This window comes from Stegostoma tigrinum, chromosome 2 (genome assembly GCF_030684315.1).
Source record: "Stegostoma tigrinum isolate sSteTig4 chromosome 2, sSteTig4.hap1, whole genome shotgun sequence".
In the NCBI taxonomy this organism is placed as follows: Eukaryota; Metazoa; Chordata; class Chondrichthyes; order Orectolobiformes; family Stegostomatidae; genus Stegostoma; species Stegostoma tigrinum.
The window spans coordinates 39,899,985-39,927,623 of NC_081355.1; the positions used below are offsets into that span (position 1 = coordinate 39,899,985).

A 27,639-nucleotide genomic window follows, 5' to 3' on the forward strand; every position below is an offset into this window, starting at 1 on the left:
CCTCCCCCGTCTCTCTCTCTCTCTCTCTCTCTCTCTCTCTCTCTCTCTTAAAGGCGTATGCATTGCTGGAGGAGGACTAGGGAGTTACCTCGAGAAGGCCGTTTGTCTGATGTGATACTGTAATGCCTTCAGCGCCCATTCGCGACGCTGGCTGACAGGGAGGTTGGAGAGAGTGAGGGTTCTGCTTGGAAGGGTGAGCTCGCTCATCTCTGCTGTCCACCGCATCGCCTCAGTCCTGGCTGGGCGCCGCGGTAGGTAGCAGTGGTAGTCTCTCTTCTCCCCATATCCTGCATCCCAATGCCGGCCTCTTCGAGTAAAAGCGTTCCCCAGCAGCAACAGCGAACGGGCTGTTCAGCCATGGCCGCCGGCGACTATTCCATCAATCTGACGGTGCAGCAAGTCTTGAGCCTGTGGGCACACGGCACCCTGCGGCATTTCACAGGTAAAGAGGGACACAGGGACGGGACTGGGGATGGGCGGGAGTTGTTGGGGAGGATGTATTGACCCTGTTTTGTGGGGTTATTGGAGGTGGGAATGTACTGAAGTGTAGAGATTGCAGCTAGTGCTGGAGATCCGGCCGGGGAAACAGGCTGCTTAAACTCCACTTGGCTTCGCGGCCTGAAGACAGGGGGAAAGGTTTCAATGAAATTCACAGTAACAGGAGGAGGACTGGCCAGTTCCCCAAATCCCTGGTTCTTTCAAAGCAGGTCGAGAATTCCTTTGTAACCCGAGTTGAGAGCTGTCTAGTTTACAATATGTAGCAGTTGGTTGTAACAATTGTTTCTTTTTGTGACTTGGAGCATTGAGGGCCGCAATGGGATGAAAACGAGCCTTTTGATGCATCAATGCCAATAGGCTTCGGAGGGAAGATAATAAAATGTGAGGCTGGATGAACACAGCAGGCCAAGCAGCATCTCGGGAGCACAAAAGCTGACGTTTCGGGCCTAGACCCTTCATCAGAGAGGCTTCGAAGGGAATGTTAGTTGAGGTTGGCCAAGTTAATTCGACGCTTTTGGAATGGAGGCAACACATTCTTTTAATGTCTTTTTCACCTAAGTTGGAGAATAAAATGATCACGCCCTCCCATTAAAAGGGGCGGGCAAAAAATTGTCAACGTTTTAAAATAACTTTATCCGGTGTAAAAATGATTGGTGTTGAGCATACTGAAGAATGAGTTAATTATATTACCACGGGGTGAGGAAATGAGATACTCCGACATGAATTAAATATCAAGCTACCAATCTGCCAGTGGGATTGTTCTTTTGTTTCTGGCAAGTGATAATATCGCATGCAATACTAGTCAGATTGACTAGCATAATCAAATGGTAGTTAAAGCACATTGCGTGGTGCAAATGATTATTAAGATGGGACGGACAAGGGCGGGGGCGGGGGAGTGGTACGGAGAGAGGTGTTCTTGGTTATGAGGTATTTGATGTGAGGGGTATGTGTACTTTGTTCCAAGACCTGAAGAGTAATTGCTGACAATCATTTTCATTGTAAGTTTTTACCTTGAACTTTTGTTTCAGACTTTCATTTTTGAACATAAAGAAGGGGTTGGTGTGAAAATCAACTTTACTTTCAGTTCAAAAAGAACCATTTTGATATAGAGCCAGAGATATGTAACACAGAAACAGACCCTTAGGGCCAACTCATCCATGCCGATCAGATATGCTATGTAAACCTAGTACTGTCGGCATTTCCAAAGTGCATTGTATGCTGGAGTAAATTTAAGTAGACAGATTTTTAATCGGTAACGGGTTGAAGGACTACAGGGAGAAGACAGGAAAATAGGGTTGAGGAGCATATCTTCCATGGTTGAATGGTGGTGCAGACTTTGGGCCAAATGGCCTACTTCTGCTCCTACATTATTATGAACTATTTGGCCTATATTCTGCTAAACCCCTCCTATTCGCATCCCAATCTGCATGCCTTTTATGTACATTCCATTCTCTAGTAAAATGGAATCCCCCAGATTGGTTATTTATGGTAAATAAGAGAGAAATAAACCCCTTCACTGTGAATGTGAGCCAACTCCTGGAGTATTGTGTGGATTTGGGCACCTTACTTAAACTACATACCTACCACAGTGGCAGTGTAACACAACTAATTCCTGGAATGGTGGGATTTTGCCATGAGAAGTAACAACACTGGCTTGAAGGTATGAGACAGAAGGTAGAGAGCCTGGAATCATGTGACTGGCAGTGTGCTGCAAGGATTGGTGCTGGACCCACTTTTTTGACATTTATACAAATGATTTGGCTGTGAACATAGGTATGGGTAAGTTTGCAGGTGGTGGCATAGTGGATGGTGAAGAAGGTCATCTCAGTAAAATGAGACCTTGATCTGATTGGCCAAGGAGAGGCACATGGAGTCTAATTTAGATAAATGTAAGGTGTTGCATTTCGGTAAGGCAGACCAGGACAGGACTTGTACCCTTTAATGGTAGGGACCTGGGGAATGTTGCTGACCAAAGAGAACTTGGGGTGCAGGTTCATAGTTCCATGAAGGTGATGTCATAGGTTAACAGGGTAGTGAAGAAGGCATTTGGTACGTTTGTCTTTGTTCATCACTGCCTTGAGTGTAGGAGTTGGGATGTCATGTTGTGGCTACACAGGACATTGATTAGGCCACTTTTGGAGTTTTGTGTTCAGTTCTGGTCTCCTTGCTGTAGGAAGGATGTTGTGAAACTTGATAGGTTTCAGAAAAGATTTATGAAGATGTTGCCAGGATTGGTGGGCTTGAGCTATAGGGAGAGGCTGAATAGGCTGGGGCTATTTTCCCTGGAGAGTCTAAGGCTGAGGGGTGACCCTAGCAGTTTATAGAATCAAGGGGGCCATGGATAGGATAAGTAGACAAGGTCTTTTCCCTGGAGTGGGGGGGAGCCTAAAGTTAGAATGTGTAGGTTTAAGTGAGAGGAGAAAGATTTGAAAGGGTCAACCTTTTCAAGCAGAGGGTGGTGCGTGTATGGAACGAGCTGCCAGAGGAAGTGGTGGAGGTCGATACAATTACAACATTTAAAAGACATCTGAATGAGTATATGAACAGGGAGAGTGTAGATGGCTATGATGCTAGATTAGTGTTAGAATACTTGGTTGGTGTGGGCAGGTTGGTCTCTTTCTGTGCTGTACAACTCTGATTCAGTGAGTGATTGGCCAGATTGTGCCTATGTTTTCTAAAGTTCAGAAGAGTGAGAAATGATCTCATTCTGAAGTATTCAAAATTCTTAAATTGCTCCAAAATAGATGCAAAAAGATTCTGGTTGGGGAAAAATAGAACAGGCTGGGATGGGGGAACCCTTTTTAAAATAAGAGGTAATTTCATACTAAAACAAGGAGATGTTTCTTCACTTTGAGGATGGTGAATCTTTGGAATTCTTTATCCTGGCGGATGTAGGAGTTCAGTCCTTTAGAATATTTATAATCAACTTCATTGTCTTTTTTAAAACAAAGTATGTGGTAAGTGCAGGAAAATAGTGTTGAGGTAAAATATCAGTCATAATTATAACAAGTGGCAGAGCGGACTTTAGGGACTGAATGGCCTACCAAGTCTTGTGTGATCTCTGCACATGTACATGGTACATGCTAATTATATTTACTCTTAAAAGCAGATGAAAAGTAAAGTACCAATGTTGTTGTGACTGTTTGAGTATTTTAGTTACATTGTTAATAAATAGAATTGATATTTGAGTAAATATGTAAGTAAGTATACATTCATGTGTTATGGATATGACATTATGCTTTGCACTAAGATGTTGTGAATTGTCTCTAGTTAGTCAGCAATTGATTTATTGGAGAATTTGCCAGAGTAATGTATAGCCATCCAGGACAAAACAATCCACTTAATCAGCACCCCATTCCTCCTCCATGAACATTTACTACTTCTGTTACTGACGCATAGTGGAAGCAGGGTACATTGTCTACAGCATGCGCAGTGATAATTCATTATGGCTCCTTTGTTTGCATCTTTCAAACCCATGACCTTTACCACTAAAGACAAGGACAGTGGATACATGGGAACATCACCACCATTGTTATCCTCTAAACTGTGCACAATCCTGACTTTAAACCCAGAAGCAAAACAATAATATAAAAACGTCCTCTTTATCTTAGTGTGGATGTACTTGCACCCAATGGACTGCAGCAGTTCAAGAAGGTAAATTCCCACCACCTTCTCCAGGGCAATAGGGGACTGACAGCCTCTCCAGAAAAGCTGACATTCTGTGAACAATTTTATGATCATAGGCAGCCTCTGCCTAAGATCTGGAAATCCCTCCTTATGCCCCTGTCTCTCCCCGAAACCTTTTGCCAAGATTTTGGCCACTTCCTGTTCTAGTATATAATCCAGTTGTGCATAGGTGTCGAGTTTCGTTTGATAACTTTGTTTCTCTTTGAAGATCCATGGAATCCATTTACTAAGTTCGAGATCATGTATTGAAGGATGAAAATTTGTTCCAAAATATGGGAGTAGAAGTTCAAAAAATACTCCAGAAGACAAAACATATTGCTGCTTTGTAAAATGCTGCAGAATTTTTCTATCTTCAAACCTTTGTTTTCTTTGCCAATACCTTGACAAGCATCCTGGATTTGGTCTCTCAGTATATTCCACGTGATTAAATCAGACCTATTCATAGTGAGTTATTTTACTGACACAGGGAATACTGTACCTTACATAGCATAAATAGAATGCACGTTGGCGAAAACTACAACTGCATAATCTGTGGGGGAAGGGTTGTACTAAATAGATTTTTTTAAAAAAAATGACAAGAAGGTACAGTGGAATCCTCATTGTTTCAAAGCAGCTTAATCCCACTTGTTATACTGATCTGTACCAGCTTTATTGTGCAGGATTTTATTTGTTAGATTGCAGCTTGGTTTGTTTCCACATAATGCCTTGATAGGACCATCACAATATTGTGCTTTCCCGTTGTATGATAAAGTTGCTCACAGCCTAGTGCCGATACCCCGTTAGATTTTGTCAAAAGCAAGTGTGTTTTTGTTGACTTCAATAATACAGCTCCCCTTTAAAAAGAAACGGTTGTTCTCATAAAGTACTACTATGTGTAAAAGATTATTTATGACTATTCAAATTAAAGATCTACAGTTCAATGACTTCATGTGCTTTGAACCCTTTGTTCTCAAGCTTAACAATTTCTCTTAAAAGGGCTGCATCAAAGATAGATATTAGAGATTAACTTTTTATTCTTCAACTTGCATTTATATTGTTTTTAATGTAGAAAAATGTTCCAAAGTATAAGAAATGGAGACTGAGCAAAATGAGATACAGGGTAACCATTTTAGTTTTGATTGAAATTAATGCCAGCAACTGAAATGTGACTCTGACTGTTGTGAAAGACCAGGTCATAGCTTAACCATTTTTTTTAAAAAACTGTTTTATTTTGCTCTTATTTGCAGTCAGGTAAGGTAACTCCTGAATCTGTCACAGTGGCAAAAGTAGTAGGATTTTTTTAAAAAGCGGAAGAGAACATTGTAACTTTATTGTGTTTATAAGTTGTTGCATTGATGTTGTGAAACTTAAGTGAATGAAAGGGTGTTTGTGTGAAATATACAAACGTTCTTGACTCATGGTGTATAGGACCAGTTACTCTATTCATCATGATCAAATCAATTAAATATAGTTGCTTTTGTATCCATTCAGATGGCTCTATATAGAGACCTTGAATATGAAATAAAGCCAATTTGGGAAGAAGTTCCTTTTTGAGGTAGGAGAAGTTAAAAGAATTCTACCTTTAATACTGAATATTTAAACATCTGCATTTTTTTTTTTAGAAATTGCTTATAAAATCAAGACCACTGTAAAAGGTTATTTAGCTCATTGAATCCTCTCTGGCTCTTCCAAGGAGCAATCCCATTTGTCCCAGACTTCTGTTCTTTTTCCATATCCTTGCAATTTTTTCTTTTGGAAAATATTTAACTATATTGAAGTGCATTTGATAAATTGGGGAAGTTACAAAGGAAGGTTTTCGGAACTGTCACATCACATTGTGATACATTGAGTTCCAAGTGCAATTTTTTGACAGTTCTGAATGTATTTGCTACTGTAAAGTGCACACTTTTAAATAAGCAGATACTTTGGATTATACTATATTACCACAATTATATACCAGTTTCGTAAACGTTCCTTTTCATTGTCCACGATAAAAGATCATCGGTATTTCAACATATCGGACCTAAAACTAGCAAATGTAGGGCCAGTGGCAACAATGTTAATTTGACCTCTTCTGCTCACAATTAACATTAATTGGCAGTACATAATCAAGTAACAAAGTAAATTTAATGTTGCATCTATGACTTCCTGAATGCTGCGCTTAACGGTCTATTTAGTTAATAAATATGAAAAACAAGTATGCACAAAGGAAAACCAAGGACAGATGGTGTGGAGGGTCTTGTGGTGTCGGATAATGTCCCTGCCACTGGACCAGAACATCTGTTAAACAATAAAATTGACTCTAAATCTGAAATACAATGGCTAATAAGGAGAGACTTGTGGATTTGTTTAAAGGTAGATCGTGTCTGACTAGCATGATTGACTTCTTTGATCAAATTAGAGTATCATCAATATATATGGACTTCAAAAGGCATTCAGCAAAGTGTTACAGAATATTTGTTGAGCTAATCTACTAAAATTTGACTGCATGGAATTGGAGGGAAAGTGTAAGATGGGCTCAGTGGCAGAATACAAGGAGTGGTCAGATTTTTTTCAGCTTCGGAGATATTTTGTAGTGACGTTCTCCCAAGTGTTGGTTTTGGGTTCATTGTCATTTATGAAAATGTAAAAGAATAGATTTTCATATGGGAGTAGCACTATAAAGCTAATGGTTGTAATGAAACTTGCCAAAGTAGCAGCAAGTGAGGATGGTAGTAACTACAAGATATGGAGACAGTTTGGTGAGATGGGTAGTAGCAAGGCAGCTCACAATCACTGGAGAGGTAGGAAGTGATGCCTAGTGATGAAGGTTGTTATGGAAAGACAAATTGTTAATAATTTCAATTTTGAAATGTGTTGAAAAGCTGAGAGATGTCTTCATAGTCACACTGTTAAAGGTGGTATAAGGAATTTAGTGAGCCTTTTTTTACAAAAAGGCAAGAGTCAGCTATATGAGTTCAGTTGGTACTACTCTTACAGCTGTTCCACAAGGTTCTAGATTCAAGTCCCACTATGGGACTTGTGCATAAACCCAAGGCTGACACTTCAATGCAGTAATTGCAGGAATGCTGCACTGGCAGAGGTGTTTTGAAGTGATTTTTAACCTCTGTTAAAAAAAATTCTGTTTATTATATTACTGTTGGTAGAGCTGCTGTCCACAAATTAAATGTTGTTTTCTGACTTTGCTTTAAGATGGAAATTACTGGCTGAGAAATGCCTTGAAAAACGCCATATAAATGCAAGCCTTTCATTTTTAACTTGTGTTTATGAATAGAACACAAAAGCAAAGAGAGAGACTGAGGTCTATTGGTTTTCAAGTGTAAGCGTTGTTGACAATTCTGGGGACTGTGCTTCTGGGAAGTTATAAACACCCTAAGTAGAATATGGAGGAAATTTACCAAGGATGAAAGACTTCAGTTCTGAGAACAGAGTAGAAACATTGGAACTGTTCTTCTTGGACCAGAGAAAACAATTGGACAAGTACTTTTGAGAAGCATGACTAATCCTTCAAACAACCAGCATGAATGTAACTAACTAATTGGTCTCCTTCTGTGCTGCAAGTTTTTCTGATTCTTAAAAAGCAGCCTGTAATATGAACCTAGATCAAGGAAAATCCTAAGAAAATGGATTCCAAAACCTTTCCACAGGTTGAAAATTGCATGTTACCTATTGAACATGCAGTGTTTACCATGATGTCGTTAACTTACTTGCATACTTGTATCACAGTTCCGGTTTCTGAAAAAGCTAACTTGCATTTGAATTGTGGACAATTTGTGTTTTGAGAACAGCTTTGCATCTAAAAATATCATCTTATTTCACCAACAAGAATGTGGCATGAAAATATTGTTAAGCAAGCTTTAAAAATCTCTTCTAAAAATATGAACAGTTTACTACCTATTATGAGCTGTTAGAGCTACATTACTTATAGACTAGACTTTAAATGTTCAGACTCCTATTAGGACCACCAGTCACAAGAGTTTTATTGCATTAATTACCAGACTTAAATGACTGTGGTGGGAGTATTTCATAGCAACATTGTAAATGTTGTATTATTGGCACCAAATTCACTGGGTAGCTTGAAATTGAAAACAAGCACTCGTTTTTCACTTTGAGGCTTTTGCCAGAATAGTTCGAATTGTCCAACAATAGATTAGATTAGATTCCCTGCAGTGTGGAAACAGGCCCTTTGGCCCAACAAGTCCACATTACCACTTGCAGCATCCCACCCAGACCCATCCCTTTATAAATGACACACCCCTGAACACTACGGGCAATTTAGCATGGCCAATCCACCTAGCCTGCACATCTTTGGACTGTGGGAGGAAACCGGAGCAAACTCACGCAGACACTGGGAGAATGTGCAAACTCCACACAGTCACCCGAGGCTGGAATCGAACCTGGGTCCCTGGTGCTGTGAGGCTGTAGTGCTAACCACTGAGCCATCGTGCTGCCCTCAATGGAGAATCAGAAAGCCTCTAACGTTTATTTTCATAATTTTCTGGCTCTTTTTTCCATCAATGGTAGCAAGAGTCATTGGTCATTCATTTTGGCTGATACTCGTTGCGGACAACATACTTGATGCACCCTTGTTGCTCTCTATTGTGTATGCTTGATGTCAGCATATGTAGGGAGGAAGTGGGAGAGGGCTTGCATGAGTTTGAAATAAAATGCCACGGGAATTCTTCTTATTTCTGGTCTCTGCTTCTGTGGTACTTCTATTTCTCTAGAAATAGGGACATGTGCATTTCAGAATGATACAAATATTCATATAAAATATACTGTGTCTTTTGAGATCTCCGACAACTTTGAGTGTGCAAATAAAATTTATTGCTTTTACTTGGTCCTTTTTTTTTTGTACAAAAAGCACTGACAGTAGGTTGGCAAATTTTACTAAAAGTGCAGAAAATTTAGTTTTTGAAACATCTGATTTTGCTCAGAAATTATTCATGTCAGATAATTCCTGTCTGAAATAAAACATTTTCACTTCCAAGGTATCTACATCACTCAATATGAAGAAGTAGGCAACCTTAACACCTAAAACACGGGCTCACTGTAGCATGGAATGGAAGAAAAGCGTGACATTTTTGCCCTTTTTATCACTATAGGATATCCAAATGTTTTAAGTCAATGAAATTTTCGTGTGTTTTCTACAGACAGCTAGGGCACAACTTGCATTTATATTGTGCCTTTAATGTTGAAAAATACAGTGTACTTCACAGGAAAATTGTCAAAAAAAATTCTCCACCTGAGCCAGAGAAGCAGGTGATCAATAACTTGATTAAAGGTACAATGGTTAAACAGTATCTTTAAGAAAAGCGAAGTAGAGTTGTTTATTTAAGAAAAAAAACCTTCTATTTTACCATTTTCAAAGTGTCAGTAAACATGGTGTATCTTTGATATTTTCACCAGCGTTCCACCTCCAAGGATTAAACTTTCGGCATGTTTATCATTTTCAGTATGTGCTTAGTTTAACTTGATGCAAATCTCTTGGGGTTTTAACTTCCTTCTTTGTTATAATATTGAAAGAGTAGCGTGGTCTTCTGTCTTGTGTTCTACTTTGCCTGCCTGGGCATTCTTGTGAATTAGTCAACCCACTGTCCTTGGTATTTTAGGCCTTCAGTAATGGATTCAGTCACTCAACAAATTCTGTTGGGAAGAGTGTGGTCCTTTCTGGACTTCTTGACTCATAGGAACATGTGAAATAGGAGCGCATTGTCCTATTTAGTTTCTGAAACCTGCTCTACTGTTCAATATGATCATGACTACTATGTTTGTCTGTTTAATTTTCACAGTATTCATTCTAAACCCCTTCCCTTACCATCACCAAAAAGAAAGAGACCTTTTGATTTCCATGCCTAATGAGAACTTGTGTACAAAATGCTAGAGATTGGAAGCATCTGTGGAGAAAGGAGCAGAGTTAATGTTTTGGTTCTGTTTCTGTCTTAGATTCTCCCAGACCCGCTGAGTTTCTCCCAGTTTTTTTTTTTCAGATTTCCGGTATCCTTAGTTTTTTGCCTTCCTTTTGAAAATCTACCAACCTCTGCTTTTGAAATATTACACTTAATCCACTTCCAATTCCTTCTGAGACACTTCCAAAGTTGTGTAATCTTCAAAATTTCTTCTCGCCAGTCCTTAACGGAATGCCCCAAATTTTAAAACTCGACCAGAGGAAACATCTTTTCCAGGTTCGCCTTATTAAGACCATTCAGGATCTTTTATTAACTTGATTTAAAGTTCTCCCTTACTGTTAAACTCGCATGAAAACAAGCCTAGTTTGTCTAGCCTTTCCTTTAATACAATCTGCACATTACATCTATTAGTGTAGTAAACCTCATCCACCTTTAAATAAGAGACCGAAATTGCGCTCTGCATTCGAATCAGGAAATAGTCATGTAGTTCATTTCTACTTCTAGTAATGTAACATTTCCTGTTTAGTGTTTTCATGGTTGAACTCCCCGTCTCTGGGTGTTGCTTCTGACATTTTAATAGGCATGTTTTGCTGTGCTGTTTTGTTTTTTAGTTGAGCCAAACCTCATGTTTTGGACCACTTAAATTCATACAGGCAAAGAGCTCTCCCAGCAATTCCTATTTTCCCCTAACCCTGACCTTAGCCCTCAACTTTCTAGGTTTTTTTAACCATTAAAGCAACCATGCTTTCCTGTTTAGTTGCAAGTTAGCACCTGTGTTGTCCTAGATTTTATTTGTTCTCAGATTGAAATTCTGCATGCACCCTATCAAGACATTTCAGGATCATTACATGTCTGAATTACTTTTACTCTTACTCTTCTAAGCTCCAACAGATCGTGCCCAAGGACTGGAGAACAGCCAGTGTGGTTCTGTTATTCAAGTATGGACTAAGGGATAAACCAAGAAGCTGTAGGTCAATCAGTTCAATCTCTGATTGGGGAAAATGATTGGAAGCAATTTTGAAAAACAGAATTAATTTACACTTGAAGAGGTGGTGATTTAATGCAAGAACATTGAGCATGGTTTTGTCAAGGGGAAGTTGAATTTAGTTAAACTTTTTGAAGTGACCAGCTGTGTAGATAAGCGCTATGCCTTTGACATTGTCTATTTGCATTTTAGCAAGGCTTTTGATAAGGTCCTGGAGGGGAGTCTGGTAGTGAAGCCAATAGGCTCCTAGAAAATTTCACATCTTGGATAAGAACTGGCTGAGTGACAGGAAGCAAAAGTGATGGTTGAGCGGTGTCCTTGTGACTGGAAGCCTGTGTCCGATGGGGCTCTCGGGGATTATTAATGTTGATTGTTTGTGGCATATGTAAATGATTTCCACTTGAACGTTAGGAGGCTTTTGATTAGTAGGTGGTAAGTAATGAGGATAGCCTTAGATTACAGGAGGATATAGGCTAGTTGATCTGTGGCAAATAATCAGCAAATCAAGATGGCAATGCCAGTGACATAAGCAGTGTTCAGGCTGCTGGGCCTATCAGCTCTAGACAGCTGTTTCTTCGCTTCTTTCCTTACCTTTTTTAGGTAGCCTTTCTTTCTCTTCTCTTTTTTTTCACCTTTTTAAAATTTCTTCTCACTGGTGGAGAAGGTGACCACTGCATAGGAGTAGCTGAAGCGGGAATCTTGTGGTAGGCTGGGAGTAGGTCCTCCAGGCATTGGTGAGATAGTGGATTCAGTGGATCCAAGGATTCCTAATTATATAGGCCTGGAGCAGGGACTCCAGGCATCGTGGCAGCAGCAGCAGCAGGGAAGCCAAGTATTGCTGGTTGCGGTGTGCCTGGAGAGGGGACTTCTGGTTATTGGTGAGAAGGTGGCAGCAGAGTTGGAGTCTCCTGGTTGCAGGGAGTGTGTGGCTCCAGCTGAGAGATGGGGCCCAGAGATGAAGGGATGGTACCTGAACAGTGGTGGCATAGATCTGCGCCTCAGGACTCATGGTGGAGGCACTGGAATAAAGATGGACTCTATCTTTATCTTTTTATTCTTAAAATATTCAAATAGTGAAGCTTTTCACTGTTTTATTGTGTTGCTCATTTGTAGAATACAAGTGACAATAAATCATTGAATACTATTTGATAACAATCTGGGATGATGCACTTGGGCAGGACCAACAAGGCAAAGGATACATGATGAACAGTAAGAGCATGGGAAGCACTGAGGATTGAAGAGACTTTGGAATGCATGCATACCTGTCCCTTAAGCTAGTGGGACAGGTAGATAAAGTGGTTAAAAAGGCACATGCGATGCTTGCTTTTTTTAGCTGAGCATAGAGTTTAGACTATGAATGTTATGCTGGAACTAGTTAAAGTTTTGGCTAGGACACAGATATTGTATGTAGCTCTGGAATCTAAATAATAGGAGGCATATAATTGTTACAGAGCTAGTAGGAACTGTGAATGCTGGAAAATCTGATATAATGAGGTATAGAGCTGGATGAACACAGCAGGCCAAGCAGCAGCAGAGGAGCAGGAAAGCTGTCGTTTCAGATTTAGACCCTTCCTCAGAAATGAGGAATGGTCTAGACCCGAAACGTCAGCTTTCCTGCTGTGCTGCTGCTTGGCCTGCTGTGCTCCTCCAACTCTATGCCTTGTTATATTGGGCCTATGATTGCACTGCACACGGTGTAGAGGAGGTTTCCCAGGATGTTGCCTGGACTGGTGTTTAGGTTATGAAGAGTTTAGATAGTCTGGGGTTGTTTTCTATGGTGCAGAGGAGACTAATTGGGTACATGATTGAGATGTTTAAAATTTGAGGTGTATGGAAAGAAAAGAACCTTGCAGCTTGGTGAGAAATCAATGAGGATATAGATTTAATGTTAAATACAGGAGGTTTAGTGGAGATGTGAATTTTCTTTGTTTCATGTGGTTAATGGGGAATCTGGAACTCAAACTCTGAGTCCAAACCACCTGAGTTGCAGTCACTGGTGGTCCTGGATCACATTTACAACCAGAACTGTCACAGTTCATAGTTGTAACACATTACCTGCTCTGACATCCTTTTAATGTGTTTTAATTAACAACCTAACTAATTTAGTCAATTATTTCTTTCCTCTGTATTTTGTTGAACTTCACACCAGTTCCTATACTGTTTTAAATGTTAGGAACTGCATGGTCCTTGACTATCTACCAGCTATACTGAATAGCTAGCTAGCTTCTCTGCCTTTAGAGTATGAGTTAATTCCTAATCAATTACATCATTTAAGAAGAGCTGTGAGCGCTGCCTTATTCTTGACTCGTGGACTCCCCTAACTTCAAAAACCACACTTTCTGTGCTGAATTTCCTCAAGATACCCCTATTTATATACTTCTGAACAAAAGAATTAACTCAACCCAGCTACAGAATAAACAGTTTCAGTTGGTTGATTTCTTTAACTTAAGCTGCTAAGTACCTTACAAGATCTGGTATAATGCTGTTTAAACTGGAAGAAATTTTAGAATTTAAACAAAGAATTACAGTTTGGTGCTAATTGTGAAACATAGACAAAATTGGACTTTATTTTTAGGAGATGAAGTATTCCCAGCCCCGTTTAAAATCATCCTCAGTGTGAAATACCACTTCTTTGTCCAGGAGACCCAATTCTGCACAGCAGACCTTTAAATATATTTCTAATTTTTGTCCTCCATCTTTTTTGGGCTCTTTCTTGTTCTTGATCTTTTCATTGGAAACTGCTGATGTGACATCTGCCCTCCATTTCTAGTTACTAATCTTGCTGTAACATATATCCATGAACTTTCTATATTTGCTGTGTGGGAAACCAACATTCTTGACACGTTCTCTTTCCTCCCATGAGTTGTTACCCTACTGATGAACATGTCTCTAGGGATTTTCCCTCCAGGCCTTCCATCCTCATAGTCCCCAACTCTAATAGCTCGCTTCTGCATTTCCTTCCCAAAAGTCACATCATGCCTACCTGGTCAAAATGTTATTTCAGCCTATTCCTGCTCCACTGAACTGTCTTTTTCCTCCAATCTTGACTTTCTTTCCCTTTTTTTTAAAAGTTGATTCTCTTCCTACCAACATTTGTATCTTTTTTTTTGGTGCCTTCACTTTACTTTCTAATTTTTCTGGCCCTTTTTTTCACCACAGACATCCAATCTCCAGACATCTCGACTCCACAGCAGGGTGGCCTTACGGCTTGGTATTACGGCATTGAATGAAAATCCAACAAGTATTGCATCCATTTTTAAATTTTATATGATTGATCTTGCATTAAACCATTTCTTAATTTGTCCAGATAAGAGCTGTTGTTTGTAGGCATTCATGAGGAATGTGTGGAACACTTGTGCTAATTTAATTTTTTTTTCTCCCTGGAGTTCTCTTTCTGGTCCATTTGACTGTACAAGTACCCCTTACTGCTTTTGTCTTGAATTGGGAAAAATTTGTCAACTTCTCTTCCGGTTGCCATTTTTCTCTCCTGACCCCTCTGCCCTCAGCTGACTGCAGCTTGCCAGTGAAGCTCAGAACAGCTCAAAGGGAAGAGTTTCATCTTCAATTTAGGTACTTTTATAGCCTCCAAGACTGATGTTTGAGTTAATCAATTACAGACCACAATCCCTTTGTTTGCTTTGCTTCTTTTGGTCTTGCTCGTGTTTTACTTTCTGGGTTGTTACTCTTCATCATCATTTGGTGCCTCCTCCAGAAACTTCCTATTCTTATCTTCCCTATCACCAATGTTCCCTTTTTGTTATTCTCTTTAAATTTCCCTCCCCTCATTTCACTTGACTCAAGCAATTTGTATTTGAAGTTCTTCCCACTTCCAAAGACCTGAATTGTTAACTTCATTTCTGTCTGCTAGGGCATTCTGCTTGAATATTTATCTAGTATTCCTCCTCTTTTTAAAAAATTTGGGTTCCCATGATGTCTGTACTCCTACCTTTTTTCGTGCATGAACGGTAGAAACAGATCAAATGATATTTGTTCTGCTCTATCTGTTTAACAATTCCATGTGGTTGTTTGTTTGCTGTCTGCATGATGTGATGCATTTTATGATGGTGAATTTTTGGTAATGTTCTAATCCTGTTTTGTTAATCTGCTTTTTATTCAGGCAATGAAACTCTCTCTCACCCTAACAATGCCCAGTTGGTATTGTGGCGTTAGTCCAGTTTGGTGTGTCCATCAGTTATGTATATGCTTTATTTTTATCCCCAAGAATTGTAGCTTCTTGATCACTTTCTGAGGTGTCTAAAATCTACCTATGTGACCTTGCTCTTTTCCTATCTGTGTTCTAATATTGACCATGACCTCTGGCTGTCATCCAACTCTTCATGTTCTCTGCAACTTTTTCTTAACATCCTTGACACTTAAAAAGTAGTATAGCATCTTACAATTTATACCTGTGGTGGCAGAGATGATGACTTCTGAATCTCTGCTTTCCCATTTTCTTTCCCATCACTACAGCTGCGTTGTCATGGCCTTGTTTTTCTCTGCAATGCCTTCATTAACATTTGGGAATAAAGAAAATGAATTTACTAAGGGATTTAAGCTAAGATTTTGTCTTGAGTCTAAAGTGATGCTCTAGTTATCTCTGTAAAAGTGGTAGCAGACTGGTTTGCCACAGAGAGCTCTTGGTTCGGGGGTGGGTTGCGTGCGAGGTAGGGAGTGTGCAGCAGAGGCCTTGGGTATATTGAAGGTTTAGATATAATCTTGATTAGGGGAATTGACCTTTCTGCAGAAAGGACGGCAAGTGAACATGAGCAGCGTTGGATTAGCCATGACCTTATGGAATGGCACAGCAGGCATATGGGGCCAAAGAGCTACTCCTGTTCCTAGTTCGTATGGAGTTGGTGAGTGCTTTGATAATTGTAACAATTACAATATTTTTGAGTTAGTCCAGTTGAGACTTGAGAAGTCAAATCCTTGAAATTACACAGACTTGCTGCTCAGCAGAACTCTTTTTGCTGTGTCCGTAGGAATGACCCTGATCTCCCAGTTGCTTGCTATTTCAGTAAAGCACTTCACTGTCATGTAGCAGGCCTAGTACAGAAATGGTAGCAATGTTTCAATGAAGCACAATGCAAGCTTGAGGAGCAACATCATATATTCTAATTAGGCACTTTATGACTTGAGGTCTCAATATTGAATTGCTTAACTTCAGGAACTGACCATTTTTTGTACATCCTCCATTTTATTTGCACTCTCCCACCCGTATCCTGACCAAGACAATTTCTTGTTTGTCTTGTCTTGTCTTAGTAGAAAGAATCTATTGTCTTGCTGTCACATCTTTAAAGTTACATATAATCTGCTCTCTTTATCTTTCACCACCATTAATAAGCCATTTGTCTTTTGTACAGGGCTGAGATGCTATCTGCCCTTTGCTCTCCTCTGCCTCTGTCAAAAGTACGTTTTTTTTTAAAAAAACATTTTGCAACAACTTTCAGTTCTGATGGAGTCATACCAGCTTCGGAACATTAACCCTGTTTTTCTCTCCTCAGATGATGTCAGAACTAACTGAGTTTCTACAGTATTGTGCATATTTGATTTCTAGCATTTGCAGCATTTTGCTGTTATTCTCTTTCAAATTAAGACTGAATTCAAAAGATAGTTTGATCACCCTGGGATTCGAACACCACATGTCCTCCTTCCCTGATTCATGAGTACAGAGAATTTCCATATGGGGTAAAGGCCTTGGAGTAAATTTAATGCTTAAGTGAACAATTGAATGTGTTCAACAGAAAATACATTCCAGTATTTTTTTTTAATAAAAAATTAAACTCGAATGAGGAAAAATCCAGCTGTGTTCAACTTACTTATGAAGGAGATTTAAAGATGGTAACAGACAAAGGGTCTTACAATGTTGCCAAGAACGACAGCCTGATGATTGGGAAAATTTTCAAAACCAGTCTTTGAGCTACCAAGAAATCATTGAGGGGAAAAGGTAGGGTGAATCCTCAAATTGGGGATATAAAGACTTATTGGCAGAGTTTTGACAAGAACATAAGGGATATGTAAGTATTTAACCTTTTAAAAGAGATTGTGATAGTTTCTCCTATCACAGCAAATGTGCAAATGGCAGATATTGAACAAGTACTTCTGTCTGCCTTCACCATAGAAAGCACAGTTGCACATCAGAAATAAAAGACAACCTAGGGGACTAAAAGTGGGGAAACTAAAGTAATTTAATCCCAGCAGGGGCGGGGGGGGGGGGGGGGGGAGAGGGGAAGTACTGGCAAAACTCGAGGGACGAACTCCCAGCTAAAGATCCTAAAAGAGGAGGGCTAGTGTTCCAAAAATTTCTTGGATTCTGTCACAGTCCCTGTCGAGAGGAAGAGAGAATATGGGGAGTCATGTGGTGGTTAACCTGACAACCGTTGTCCAGAAATTGTAGGCTCCTGTTATTAAGGAAGATTTTTAAAGTCAGACAAAGCATATCTTTTTGAAGATATGATTAGTAGGATGGCTAAAAGTGGGACTAGTAGATGTACTGTATTTGAATTCTGTGCAGCTACGCACAAAAGGTTAATTAAAAAAGATAAGCAGTCATAGAGTTGAGGATAATATATTACTAGGGATAGAAGATTGTGTTCAATAGATGAGAAACACAAAGCAATTTAAATTGGCTTTTCTAGGTTGGTAGATTGCAACAAAATCAGGGTACAGACATTGGCTTTTTATGACTATTTAATAACTTGGATGAAAAGACAGTAAGGTGTGTAGATTTGCAGGCAATAGGAAGCTAAACAGGAATGCAAACTAGAAGGAGGATGCAACCTATAGATTAATACGGAGCGCTGAAATGATTGGACAATTTGGAAAGTGTAGAAGTGAGGCTGTTCACTTTCTGGATAGAATAAAACAGAATATTTTAAAAGCAGGACACTTTTGTATGTGTTGGTGTTTAGAGACACTTGGATGTACTCCAAAAAGTACAAAGTTAAGACGTGGGTGGCGTAAGCAATTAGCGGGGGAAAATGACATGTTGGCCTTTTTTTTTTTATTGCTAAAGATTTTGGATCACAGACTTCTTTATTCCTTCCTACAACTGTACATATTTGAAGAGAGCACACATGGGATACCTTCTGGAAGTTTTGTCCCCTATTTAGGAAAGGAAATACTTGCATTGGAGGCAGCTCAAAGGTTCATGAGGTTGCACTCATCCTGGGGGATCATTATCCAAAACAGGTGGAGTGAGCCAGAATGAATGTTTGTTTTTTTCTTCCTGGGGATTAGAAGAATGTTTGAGGTGATATCATTGAAACATTCCAGATGCTGATGGGGTTTGACTGTTTAGACACGATGATCGGTTCTCCTGTTCAGGGAATCTAGAACAGGAAAAACAATCTTGGGATTGGGAAGAATTGTTTAGTTGAGTTGAAGAGAAATTCTTCACCCAAAGGGTTGTGAATCTTTGATATGCTCTCCCACACAGGCTTGTGGGCTCCACTATTTGAATATTATTAAAGTTGAGAGATTATTAGCTTTACAGGGAATTGAGGGAAAAGGGAAGTGCTGATAATTTGATGCAGGAGCAGGTGAGATTAGCTGCATGATGTATTCTTGTTTCTAATATCTTGATCACTTCCCCCTAGCATTCAAAGGCAGTACCTTTGCTGATTCCCTCTACCATTAACATCCTGGGCATCAGCACTGACCAGAAATGTAACTTCAACTGTATAAATCATAGAATCATACAGTTGACAAGAGGCCCTTTGGCCCATCAAGTCTGTACCCTGAAAAAAAATACTGTTACCTATGCTAGGTCCACTTGCTTGCACTAGGTCCATAGCCTTGAATGTTATGACGCTTCAAGTGCTTAGCCAAGTAATTTTTTTTTTAATTGTTGTGAGGTTTTTCTGCCTCAATCCAGTCAATGCATTCTAGACAAATCCCAACTTCTGGGTTGGTGGTGGGGGGTGAGAAACCTTGCTCAAACTCCTGCTTTTTACTTCTAAAATTATGCTTGTTATTGATCCTTCGACCAAGGAGAGCAGCAGCTTTCTATTCATCTTGCCCAGCGCCCCCCTTAATCTTTTGTACAGCTCATTCAGGTCTCCCTTCAACTTTCCCTGCTCCAAAGAAAACAATCCAAGCTTGTCTATTCTCTGCTCATACCTAAAATCTTCCATTCTGGGCATCTTCCTGGTGAGTCTCCTTTGCATCCCGTCCAGTGCAATCACATTCCTTCTATAGTGTGGTGACAAGAACTTCATGTAAGGGGCGGCACGGTGGCTCAGTGGTTAGCACTGCAGCCTCACTGTGTGCCGGGGACCCGGGTTCGATTCCAGCCTCGAGTAACTGCCTGTGCGGAGTTTGCACATTCTCCCTGTGTCTGCGTGGGTTTCCTCTAAGTGCTCCGGTTTCCTCCACAGTCCACAGTTGTGCAGGTGCGGTGGATCAGCCTGTAAATTGCCCGTAGTGTTCAGGGCTGTGTGGGTTATAGGGGGGTGTGTCTGGGTAGGATGCTCCAAGGGGTGGTGTGGACTTGTTGGGCGGAAGGGCCTGTTTCCACGCTGTAGGGAATCTAATCTCATCTATTCCAACTGTACCCCAACCAAAGTTTTTTTTGTGTACTGTTCCAACATGACTTTCTTGTGCCATGACAGAATGCAAGATTCCCGCAAGCTGCCTTAACTACTGTTAATCAGTCCTGTCACCTTCAGGGATCCAAGCACCTCAAGATCCCTCCGAGCTTCCTAGAGTCCTTTTATATTCATTGAGTACTCTCTCTTGTTTTCCTCTGTCTGCCGAAGTGCGTCACCTTACATTTATACATTCACCTCCGTCTGCCACTGATTTGCCCATCAGATCAATCTGTTTATGTCCTCCTGTAACCTAACATCTTCCTTTTCACTGTCAGTCACCTGGCCAGTCTTGGTAATCCACAGGCTAATCATCCCCCTAATATTCTCATCTACATCATTTGTGAATGTCACAAATGTTAAGGGACCAGCACTGATACCTGTTGTTCGCCACTACACATCAGCCTCCGCATTCTTTCTCATCTTCTACCACCATACTCCCTCTCTTCTGCCACTAAGCAGATTTTGGATCCATCTTGACAAGTTTCCCTGGATCAGTTGAGCCTCTCTACCTTCTTTATTCATTTTGTGCATGGGACCTTTTTGTCAAAGGCCTTGCTGAAATCTGTACAAACTACATCAACTCCCGTACCCTCATCCAAATGCTTGATCACCACCACAAGAAATTCTTCTAGATTTGTTAGCTGTGATCTGTCACTGACAAAGCCATGCTGACCATCTCTGATCAAACCTTGCCTACCTAGATGGTGATTTAAGTTCCTCCCTCACTCTTTTCTCGAATAGTTTCCTGACCACTGATGATAGTTACACCGGTGTGCAATACCCTGGTCAAAATTTACTACAATAGTTATATAAAACTAGGAATTGTGCATGAACTTTCTCTTCCAGACTTTTCCCAAAAGTGTGTCCACCATCTACAAGGTGCAAGTGCAAAAATATGATGGAATGTTATTTATTTGCTTGGATAAGTGCAACTCTGAGAGCACTTGAGATGCTTGACACCATCACGCAAGTCACTTGATTGGCACTCCATTGCCACCTTTTGACATTTCACTCCCTTCATCACAGACACACCTTGGCTGCACTTTGCAGTACAACTTGCAGGAGATACAAAAATCTACTGCACCTTCCAAACCTACAATATCTACCATCGATCAGATCAAGAGTGGTAAATGCATGGGAACACAGCACGAAACTTTCGTGCAATGTTGCGCACTATTGTGATGTGGGTTTAGGTGATGGTTTTTCACTGTTGCAGGGTCAAACAGTACCTCCCTAACAGTACTGTGGACATATCTACACCACAGAGCAGCATTTCAAGAAGGTGACTTACCTTTAACTTGCAGGCAAGTTGAGATAGACAATAAATGTTCATCTTGCCAACTACATTCACTTGCATGAATAAATTATTTTTAGAAAAGTGGAACTTTAGTTTCCACAATGAGATCTACTAAGGGTTCTAGGAGGAGTAATAAATGCAGTTCCAGACCTTGGCCGCCTTTTCCCCAGCACTCCCTATGCTAGAATGGTTTCCAGTTCTTGTGTCCACATCAACCAAGATTTAACCCCAAACTGGGGTCTGATCCCTTTAGGCCTGTGATTAACATCCAGCTCTTGTCCAAATTCCTGCCCCTTCTGACAACCTTTGGAGTCTATTCCCAGTAGTTGGAGAACCTTCCTGCATCCCTCCTGCTTGGAGTTCTCTGTATAAATATTAAGTTGCCTTCTTAGGCTACAAAATTTTTTTTCTTTTTTATCGTGTGATAGGTGTAAAATAGACCTGTTGAAAGTAAATAAAAAGTAAATATTGGAAAAATTCAGCAGGAGAAACAGAATGAAGATCTCAGCTTGATGTAAATATAAGAATATTTACAAAAAATGTTTCAAGAGATTTTTTAATGTTTTGCTTCCTTTGAGGAAATGAGGATGAATAACAGCACTGTGTGGCCCTAAGCCACAAATAAATGATTAGATTAGATTCCCTACAGTGTGGAAACAGGCCCTTCGGCCCAACAAGTCCACACTGCCCCTTGAAGCATCGACACCCAGACCTATTTCCCTATAACCCACACACCTCTGAACACTACGGGCAATTTAGCGTAGCCAATCCACCTACCTGCACATCTTTGGGCAATGGGAGGAAACCCACGCAGACACGGAGAACGTGAAAACTCCACACAGACAGTTGCCCAAGGCTGGAATCGAACCTGGGTCTCTGGCGCTGTGAGGCTGCATTGCTAACCACTGAGCCACCATGCCGCTCAATATTTTGGTGTTGGCAAATAACTAACAGCCATTTAATTAACAACTTTGGTCTTCCTCTGCCCACCCCTGCCATTAGCCCCAAAGCCTGAGATCTGCTCCTCACGATCACTGGCTGTTTCTGAGATCAGCTTGATCATGTTAAATTGCAGCACGAGCTTGAAAGGCTAAATTGCATACTCCTGCTCTGAGTTTTTATGCTGTTGCCTTTCCTCTGGTTATAACCATGGCTTTTTCCCAAATTGCTTCAAAAGTGATTGTGATTGGAAAATTAGTTAAGGTCAAACCAGCAATATTTTCTTTAACCATGTAATGGTTTTTAAAAGTTTACAATGACATCTGAACTTTCCTTCGTTCACATCAGGAATTGAAAATGCATGTCTTTGTTATGTAGCAGTAATTGGCAAGACTGTTTGTTTGAATTTTTCATGTCGATCTGGTGGTCATAAATTCATAGAATCCCTCTAATGTGGAAACAGGCCATTCGGCCCCACAAGTCCACATTGCCACTCTGCAGAGCATCCTATCCAGACTCATTCCCCTACCACTGATTTCCCATGTCTAACCCACCTAACCTAAACATCCGTGGGCACTATGGGCAATTTGGCATGGCCAACCCACTTACCCTGCACATCTTTGGACTGTGGGAGGAAACTGGAGCACGGGGAGAATGTACAAACTCCATATAGACAGTTGCCCGAGGGTGGAATTGAACTTGGGTCCCTGGAGCTGAGGGGCAGCAGTGCCAACCACTGAGCCACTGTGCTGCCCCTAAATAATACCACTAGACCATTGCCACTCTACCATTTTCACGTGATGGTCTTTGAGACATCATTCAACCTCATCGGTGAGCTAATGCACTATGATGTTATATTGTGTAACAATCTTGTCCTCGTAAATATTTGTTTAACATTGGAATGTAATAGAAAATCTTCTGATACATGGTTTTTAAAATTGCAGTCTAGTTTATTGTTAGATTTCAGTGTTGTGCAAAATCGAAATGATCACTTTTCTCTTACATTCTTATATGAACAACCTGAGTGATATCTATCATGAAATTTGCTAACAGTCCCTTTTTGAGCTTGATCTCTAAAATTAGCCAATAGAGATGATTTGCTGCAGACATTAAGAACATTCAATAGGTATTGTAGAAACAAAACTTTACAGTAGGCAGATTGTGTGTAGGAGAAATCTTAACCTTATTACAGCCAATTCCTGGAAGCTTACTTTACTCATTTCAAGGAGTTTTGCTGTACTTAATAAATGAGTTGTAGAACCTTAATAAGCTTACGTGCCTTGTCTTTTATGGATATCAGCAGTATAAAGTTTTTGGTTTGTTTTAAACATCCTAATTGTTGCTTTCTTTTCCCCCACAGAAATGTGGTACTGGGTTTTCCTCTGGGCTCTCTTTTCCTCTCTCTTTCTGCATGGTGCAGTGGGATTGCTAATGTTTGTGATGCTCCAAAGGCACAAGCAAGGGAGAGTAATATCAGTGATAGCCATTGTCATGGGATTCCTGGCATCCATAACTGGAGGAATGATCACCAGTAAGTACTTGAGCCATTACATATGTGCCATTTTGTGCAGCCAGCACCTGCTGGCCACAGTTAAAATCTGTGCCTTTGCTTTAATTTCTGGCAACAAAATGATCTAAAAATTGCATGTTGTGCTTTATTTTCTTTCAGTTTTATTTTAAAAATGAGAGCCCCATCTTTTTTTAAACATGGTGCTGTAGTTGGTGTTTGCACAATGCAAAATGCTGTTTTCTGTTCACAGAACAGGGACACAAAGCTTTCTGAAAGTGTTGAGTCTTACAATCTATATCTTTTCAAGAATAAGTGTCATTTCAGGAGTCATTAATCACTTTCCTGTTGTTGAACAGGAAATTATGGTCATGGGAACAGAGTAAGAGATGTGTATCATGAGACTAATTATAACATGAATTTATAAGATCATGAAATGTTTGCTGTTAAAACTGGTGATTTGCAGCAGTTGGCAAAGTAACTGTGATTGCTGAGCCTGAAGAAAGCCTGCTGGTTGATCTAGTGATCTTTGAGGCATAATGACAAGCCCTAATTAAATCACTACTGTGGGAAATAAAAGGAATAAGGTAAAAGCTGAAATATAATATGTGAAATGTACTAGTTTTTTTAATACAGTTAAATCTTTCAAATTTAATCCGTTTAAGAACGCAGCAACATACCAGTTTTTGGGGGACTGCTGGACTGGTTTTTCAAGGGTGTTTATTCCTCTGCTATTAAGACCCAGTTGTAGCTCTTTGGGCTGAAGGCAAACTGAACTTTGAACAATGAGAACTATAAAAGTGGGGGGGAAAAAACCCCAGATCTTCAGCATCCACAGTAATTTGGGAAAAAAACATGGAGCTGGTGAACCTCAGCCAGGTCTAATAACATGAGCTCTGTTTTCCCTTCAGGATGTTTCGAGTCCAATACAACAAATAAGTTTCTTTTTCCTTTGGTGAAGGGGAATCTTTCTTTTGAGTAACTTATTGGTTTATTGGTTCAATTCAAATCCTATTAATACAGGAATGCCACATTTAGACAAGTGTCTTTTTTGGTCCATATTTATGTCTACCATGGAACCTTGGCAGGCACATTAGATTTTAAATTTACGTTTGTGTTAATTTGCATATTATTTTGTATTGCCAATAGCAAAACTCTTGCATTTTCATTTTCAGATTTATTTGACCAGGCAACATTGTGCAATTGTTGTCTAAACCTGTTCCCCACTAAGTTCATACAGGATGAATCAGCAAAGGAGAAGCAGAAGTCTGGCAGGGTTTCCTTATCAGTTTGCCAAGGGAACAAGAGATAGGGGGGAAATATACACATAATGTATGCATTCATCGTGCAGTCCATACTTATTTTATACTATTAATATTTCTGTATTCTGTTGCCATACCTTTCTCCCCCAAATTGGATTATACTGGGTGCACCCAATCTTGATGTCCTGTTCTGAAACAGTATTGAGCAATGGGGAGAACTTGGCTCAAACTGAGATTCCAGGTAATTGTTACATGTATTTATTCTGGAACTTTTAAAGCATGTTATTCACTGTGGGGATTGTTTGAAACTAAATTGGGTGCACATTTTATTCTTTTCAAGAATAGATTACTGCTTTCCTGATGCTTAGGTTTTTAAGATAATGGTTCAGGATGGAGGTTTCTCATGTATAAAGATTCATTTAAGAGCCCTGCATTGCTGCTTTGTGTTTTTAGGGACAACCTGTTTTATCTTGGTCCACTGAGGCATTTGACAGGCTAGTAATGGGCCATCCCGGCAAATTAATGAGTCTGAGGGTGGCGGTCCTGCCTGCAAAGAGCTGCTGGACCATCCTAGCCTGTTGAATGGCAATGCCACTAGGGTAGTGGTGGCTGCTACCATTATATAACTCATCTGAGATGTAGAAACGTTGCTGGGTCTCAGTGCAGTGGTGACTGGTGAGATGTGTACCGGAATGTAGATTGGCAGTGCAAGAGGTCAGCAGAAAATGCAGGACTTGGCCTTCATCGCCCATGCTAACCTCCTAATTGTCTTGATGCCATGCCCCTCAGAAGGATACTGGGTGCTGCTTGTCCCCTGCCTACTGGTAAGTTATTAAGTGACAGTGGGATGAGTCCTCTAAGTAGGCATTCGTTACATCCACTTGAATGTTTCAATTGCTATTTAGGAGGGAAGGCTGTCCAAGCCCATCCCAACTACAGACTTAATTGGAATGGAAGTGGAATACCAGTGGGGTCCCCACTTAGCATTCTTCCACCCAGACTGTTCAGATTGTGCTGACTCAAATTTTATTAAAATAATTTAGGATAGAAGTTGTTTGGGTTGTACAATGATGTTAGTGCCACTGGGTTGGAGAATCTCAAAATTATCATGCTAATAAGTATTGTTTTGCACACATCATCTCGCATTAAATGTAAAGTTAGAGTCATGATGTTTTGAGAATCATGTTGGCCATGTTTCTCCATTAAATTTTAGGAAGTAATGTGAGTTTCTTTCCAACTAAAGGTTGCCTCCATTAGGTTCTTTCCAAAAAAAAAATCAACTGAAGTGTATAATTGTTTACATAACTTTTTCAAGTTTCTTGAATTTTAGCAATGAAAAATCTATAGTTTCCAACCGTTAAGCAATTGAACTTGCTGACTTTATCTTTGAAACTCTATAGCAGCCATTATTAATTTTTTTTTAATAACTATTGTTCTAAAAAATCGTGAGGTTGATTCAGAGATAATGGGAACTGCAGATGCTGGAGAATCCAAGATAACAATGTGTGGAGCTGGATGAACACAGCAGGCCAAACAGCATCTTAGGAGCACAAAAGCTGACGTTTCGGGCCTAGACCCTTCATCAGAAACGGGGAATGGGGAGAGGATTCATAAATAAATAGGGAGCAAGTGGGAGGCAGACCGAAGATGGATAGAGAAGAAGATAGATGGAGAGGGGAGTACAGGTGGGGAGGTAGGGAGGGGATGGGTCAGTCCGGGGAGGATGGACACATCAAGGGGGTGGGATGAGGTTAGTAGGTAGGAAATGGAGGTGCGGCTTGAGGTGAAGGGTCTAGGCCCGAAACATCAGCTTTTGTGCTCCTAAGATGCTGCTTGGCCTGCTGTGTTCATCCAGCTCCACACTTGGTTATGAGGTTGGTTCAAGTAGCTTCCTTTCTCAGAATACCGAAAGGTCAAAGTTCAGCTTGGTCACTGGTGCACACTGGGCAAGTGTGTCATTGCTGCTAAAGGAATGTCATATTTGATAGCCAAACTCCTGACAAAAAACATAATCTAAAATCCAGTTCAAAGTTCTGGCCTGTCCTTTGTCAGACTGACTAACTCTCTCTCTCCACAAGGTCCCAGTTACCTTTTTGAACATTCATTATCTTTTGGAGCATAAGATATCTTCCAGACCAGCAAGAACCGGTTCTCTGGCACTGAGCTCATCTAACAGCCAACATCTGCCAACTTTTTCAGCATGATGCTTGTCCTAGTGTCAAAGATTCTATAGAATGTTTTGATCGAGAGCCAACCTACAACTAACTTCCAGGCCTGTCCCAACAAATAATTTTTTTTTGTTTGTTTGTTTTTTTTTTCTATTGTGTGTTTTTTAAAGAGATACAAGCTGTTGCCCATAGTCCAAAGGTCACCTTCAGCTCACAGCTCTGAGATCACAGCTTAAAAACAAATTTTGATAGGATTGATTTAAAGGAGGAAGATAACTGAAAGAACCTTCAGGGGCTTGGGGAATTGCAGAGCTTGGAACACAATTGGAACCAAAAGCACAAAAAATAGTGAACAAATTTTAAAATTTCTTCAATATTAAAGAGGCTAGAATTAGAGAAATATGGATATATCAGCACTCTTGGTTCAAAGAGATTATGTAGGTATGAAGGGCAAGCCTGTAGAGAGAGAGAGAGATTTTTGAGTATGTTAAAATGTATTGATTAAACAGAAGCTAGTTTAAATCCAGAAACATGTTATGAATGAGATTGCAAAGAGTTAGCAAACTCTAAGACTGCTGCCATTGATTTCAACCATGAATACCTTTCATCACCTTCCCAATAAACAATCTAAGCTGTCCTTTTGATTTCAAACATCAACATAGCCAGGCCTGCTGTCTGGTAGGCTCTTGATCATGTCATGACTCCCTTAATTTCACCATATAATTACTGATGGTTTGCAAAACATCACCATATTTTAAACCTTCGTATTGGAACAGTTGGCAGTGAAAAGTAGGTGGTGGGTCTTGCTCACAAGATG

At 40.1% G+C, this 27,639-nt stretch overlaps 1 protein-coding gene across 4 annotated transcripts in view; it reads left to right on the forward strand.

Moving 5' to 3' along the window:
- Nucleotides 1-27,639, forward strand: part of tmem170b (transmembrane protein 170B) — a 57,009-nt gene that overhangs the window by 1,015 nt on the left and 28,355 nt on the right. For 2 of the 4 annotated variants that reach the window (XM_059653640.1, XM_059653651.1), the window contains exons 2-3: nucleotides 54-442; nucleotides 23,246-23,416. In XM_059653640.1, the coding sequence (XP_059509623.1) occupies nucleotides 298-442; nucleotides 23,246-23,416 (316 nt within the window). In that variant the 5' untranslated portion in view covers nucleotides 54-297. Of the gene's footprint in view, nucleotides 1-53; nucleotides 443-15,772; nucleotides 15,915-23,245; nucleotides 23,417-24,853; nucleotides 24,896-27,639 lie in introns of those variants that run through there. The other 2 variants (XM_059653638.1, XM_059653647.1) reach the window with 2 other exon arrangements.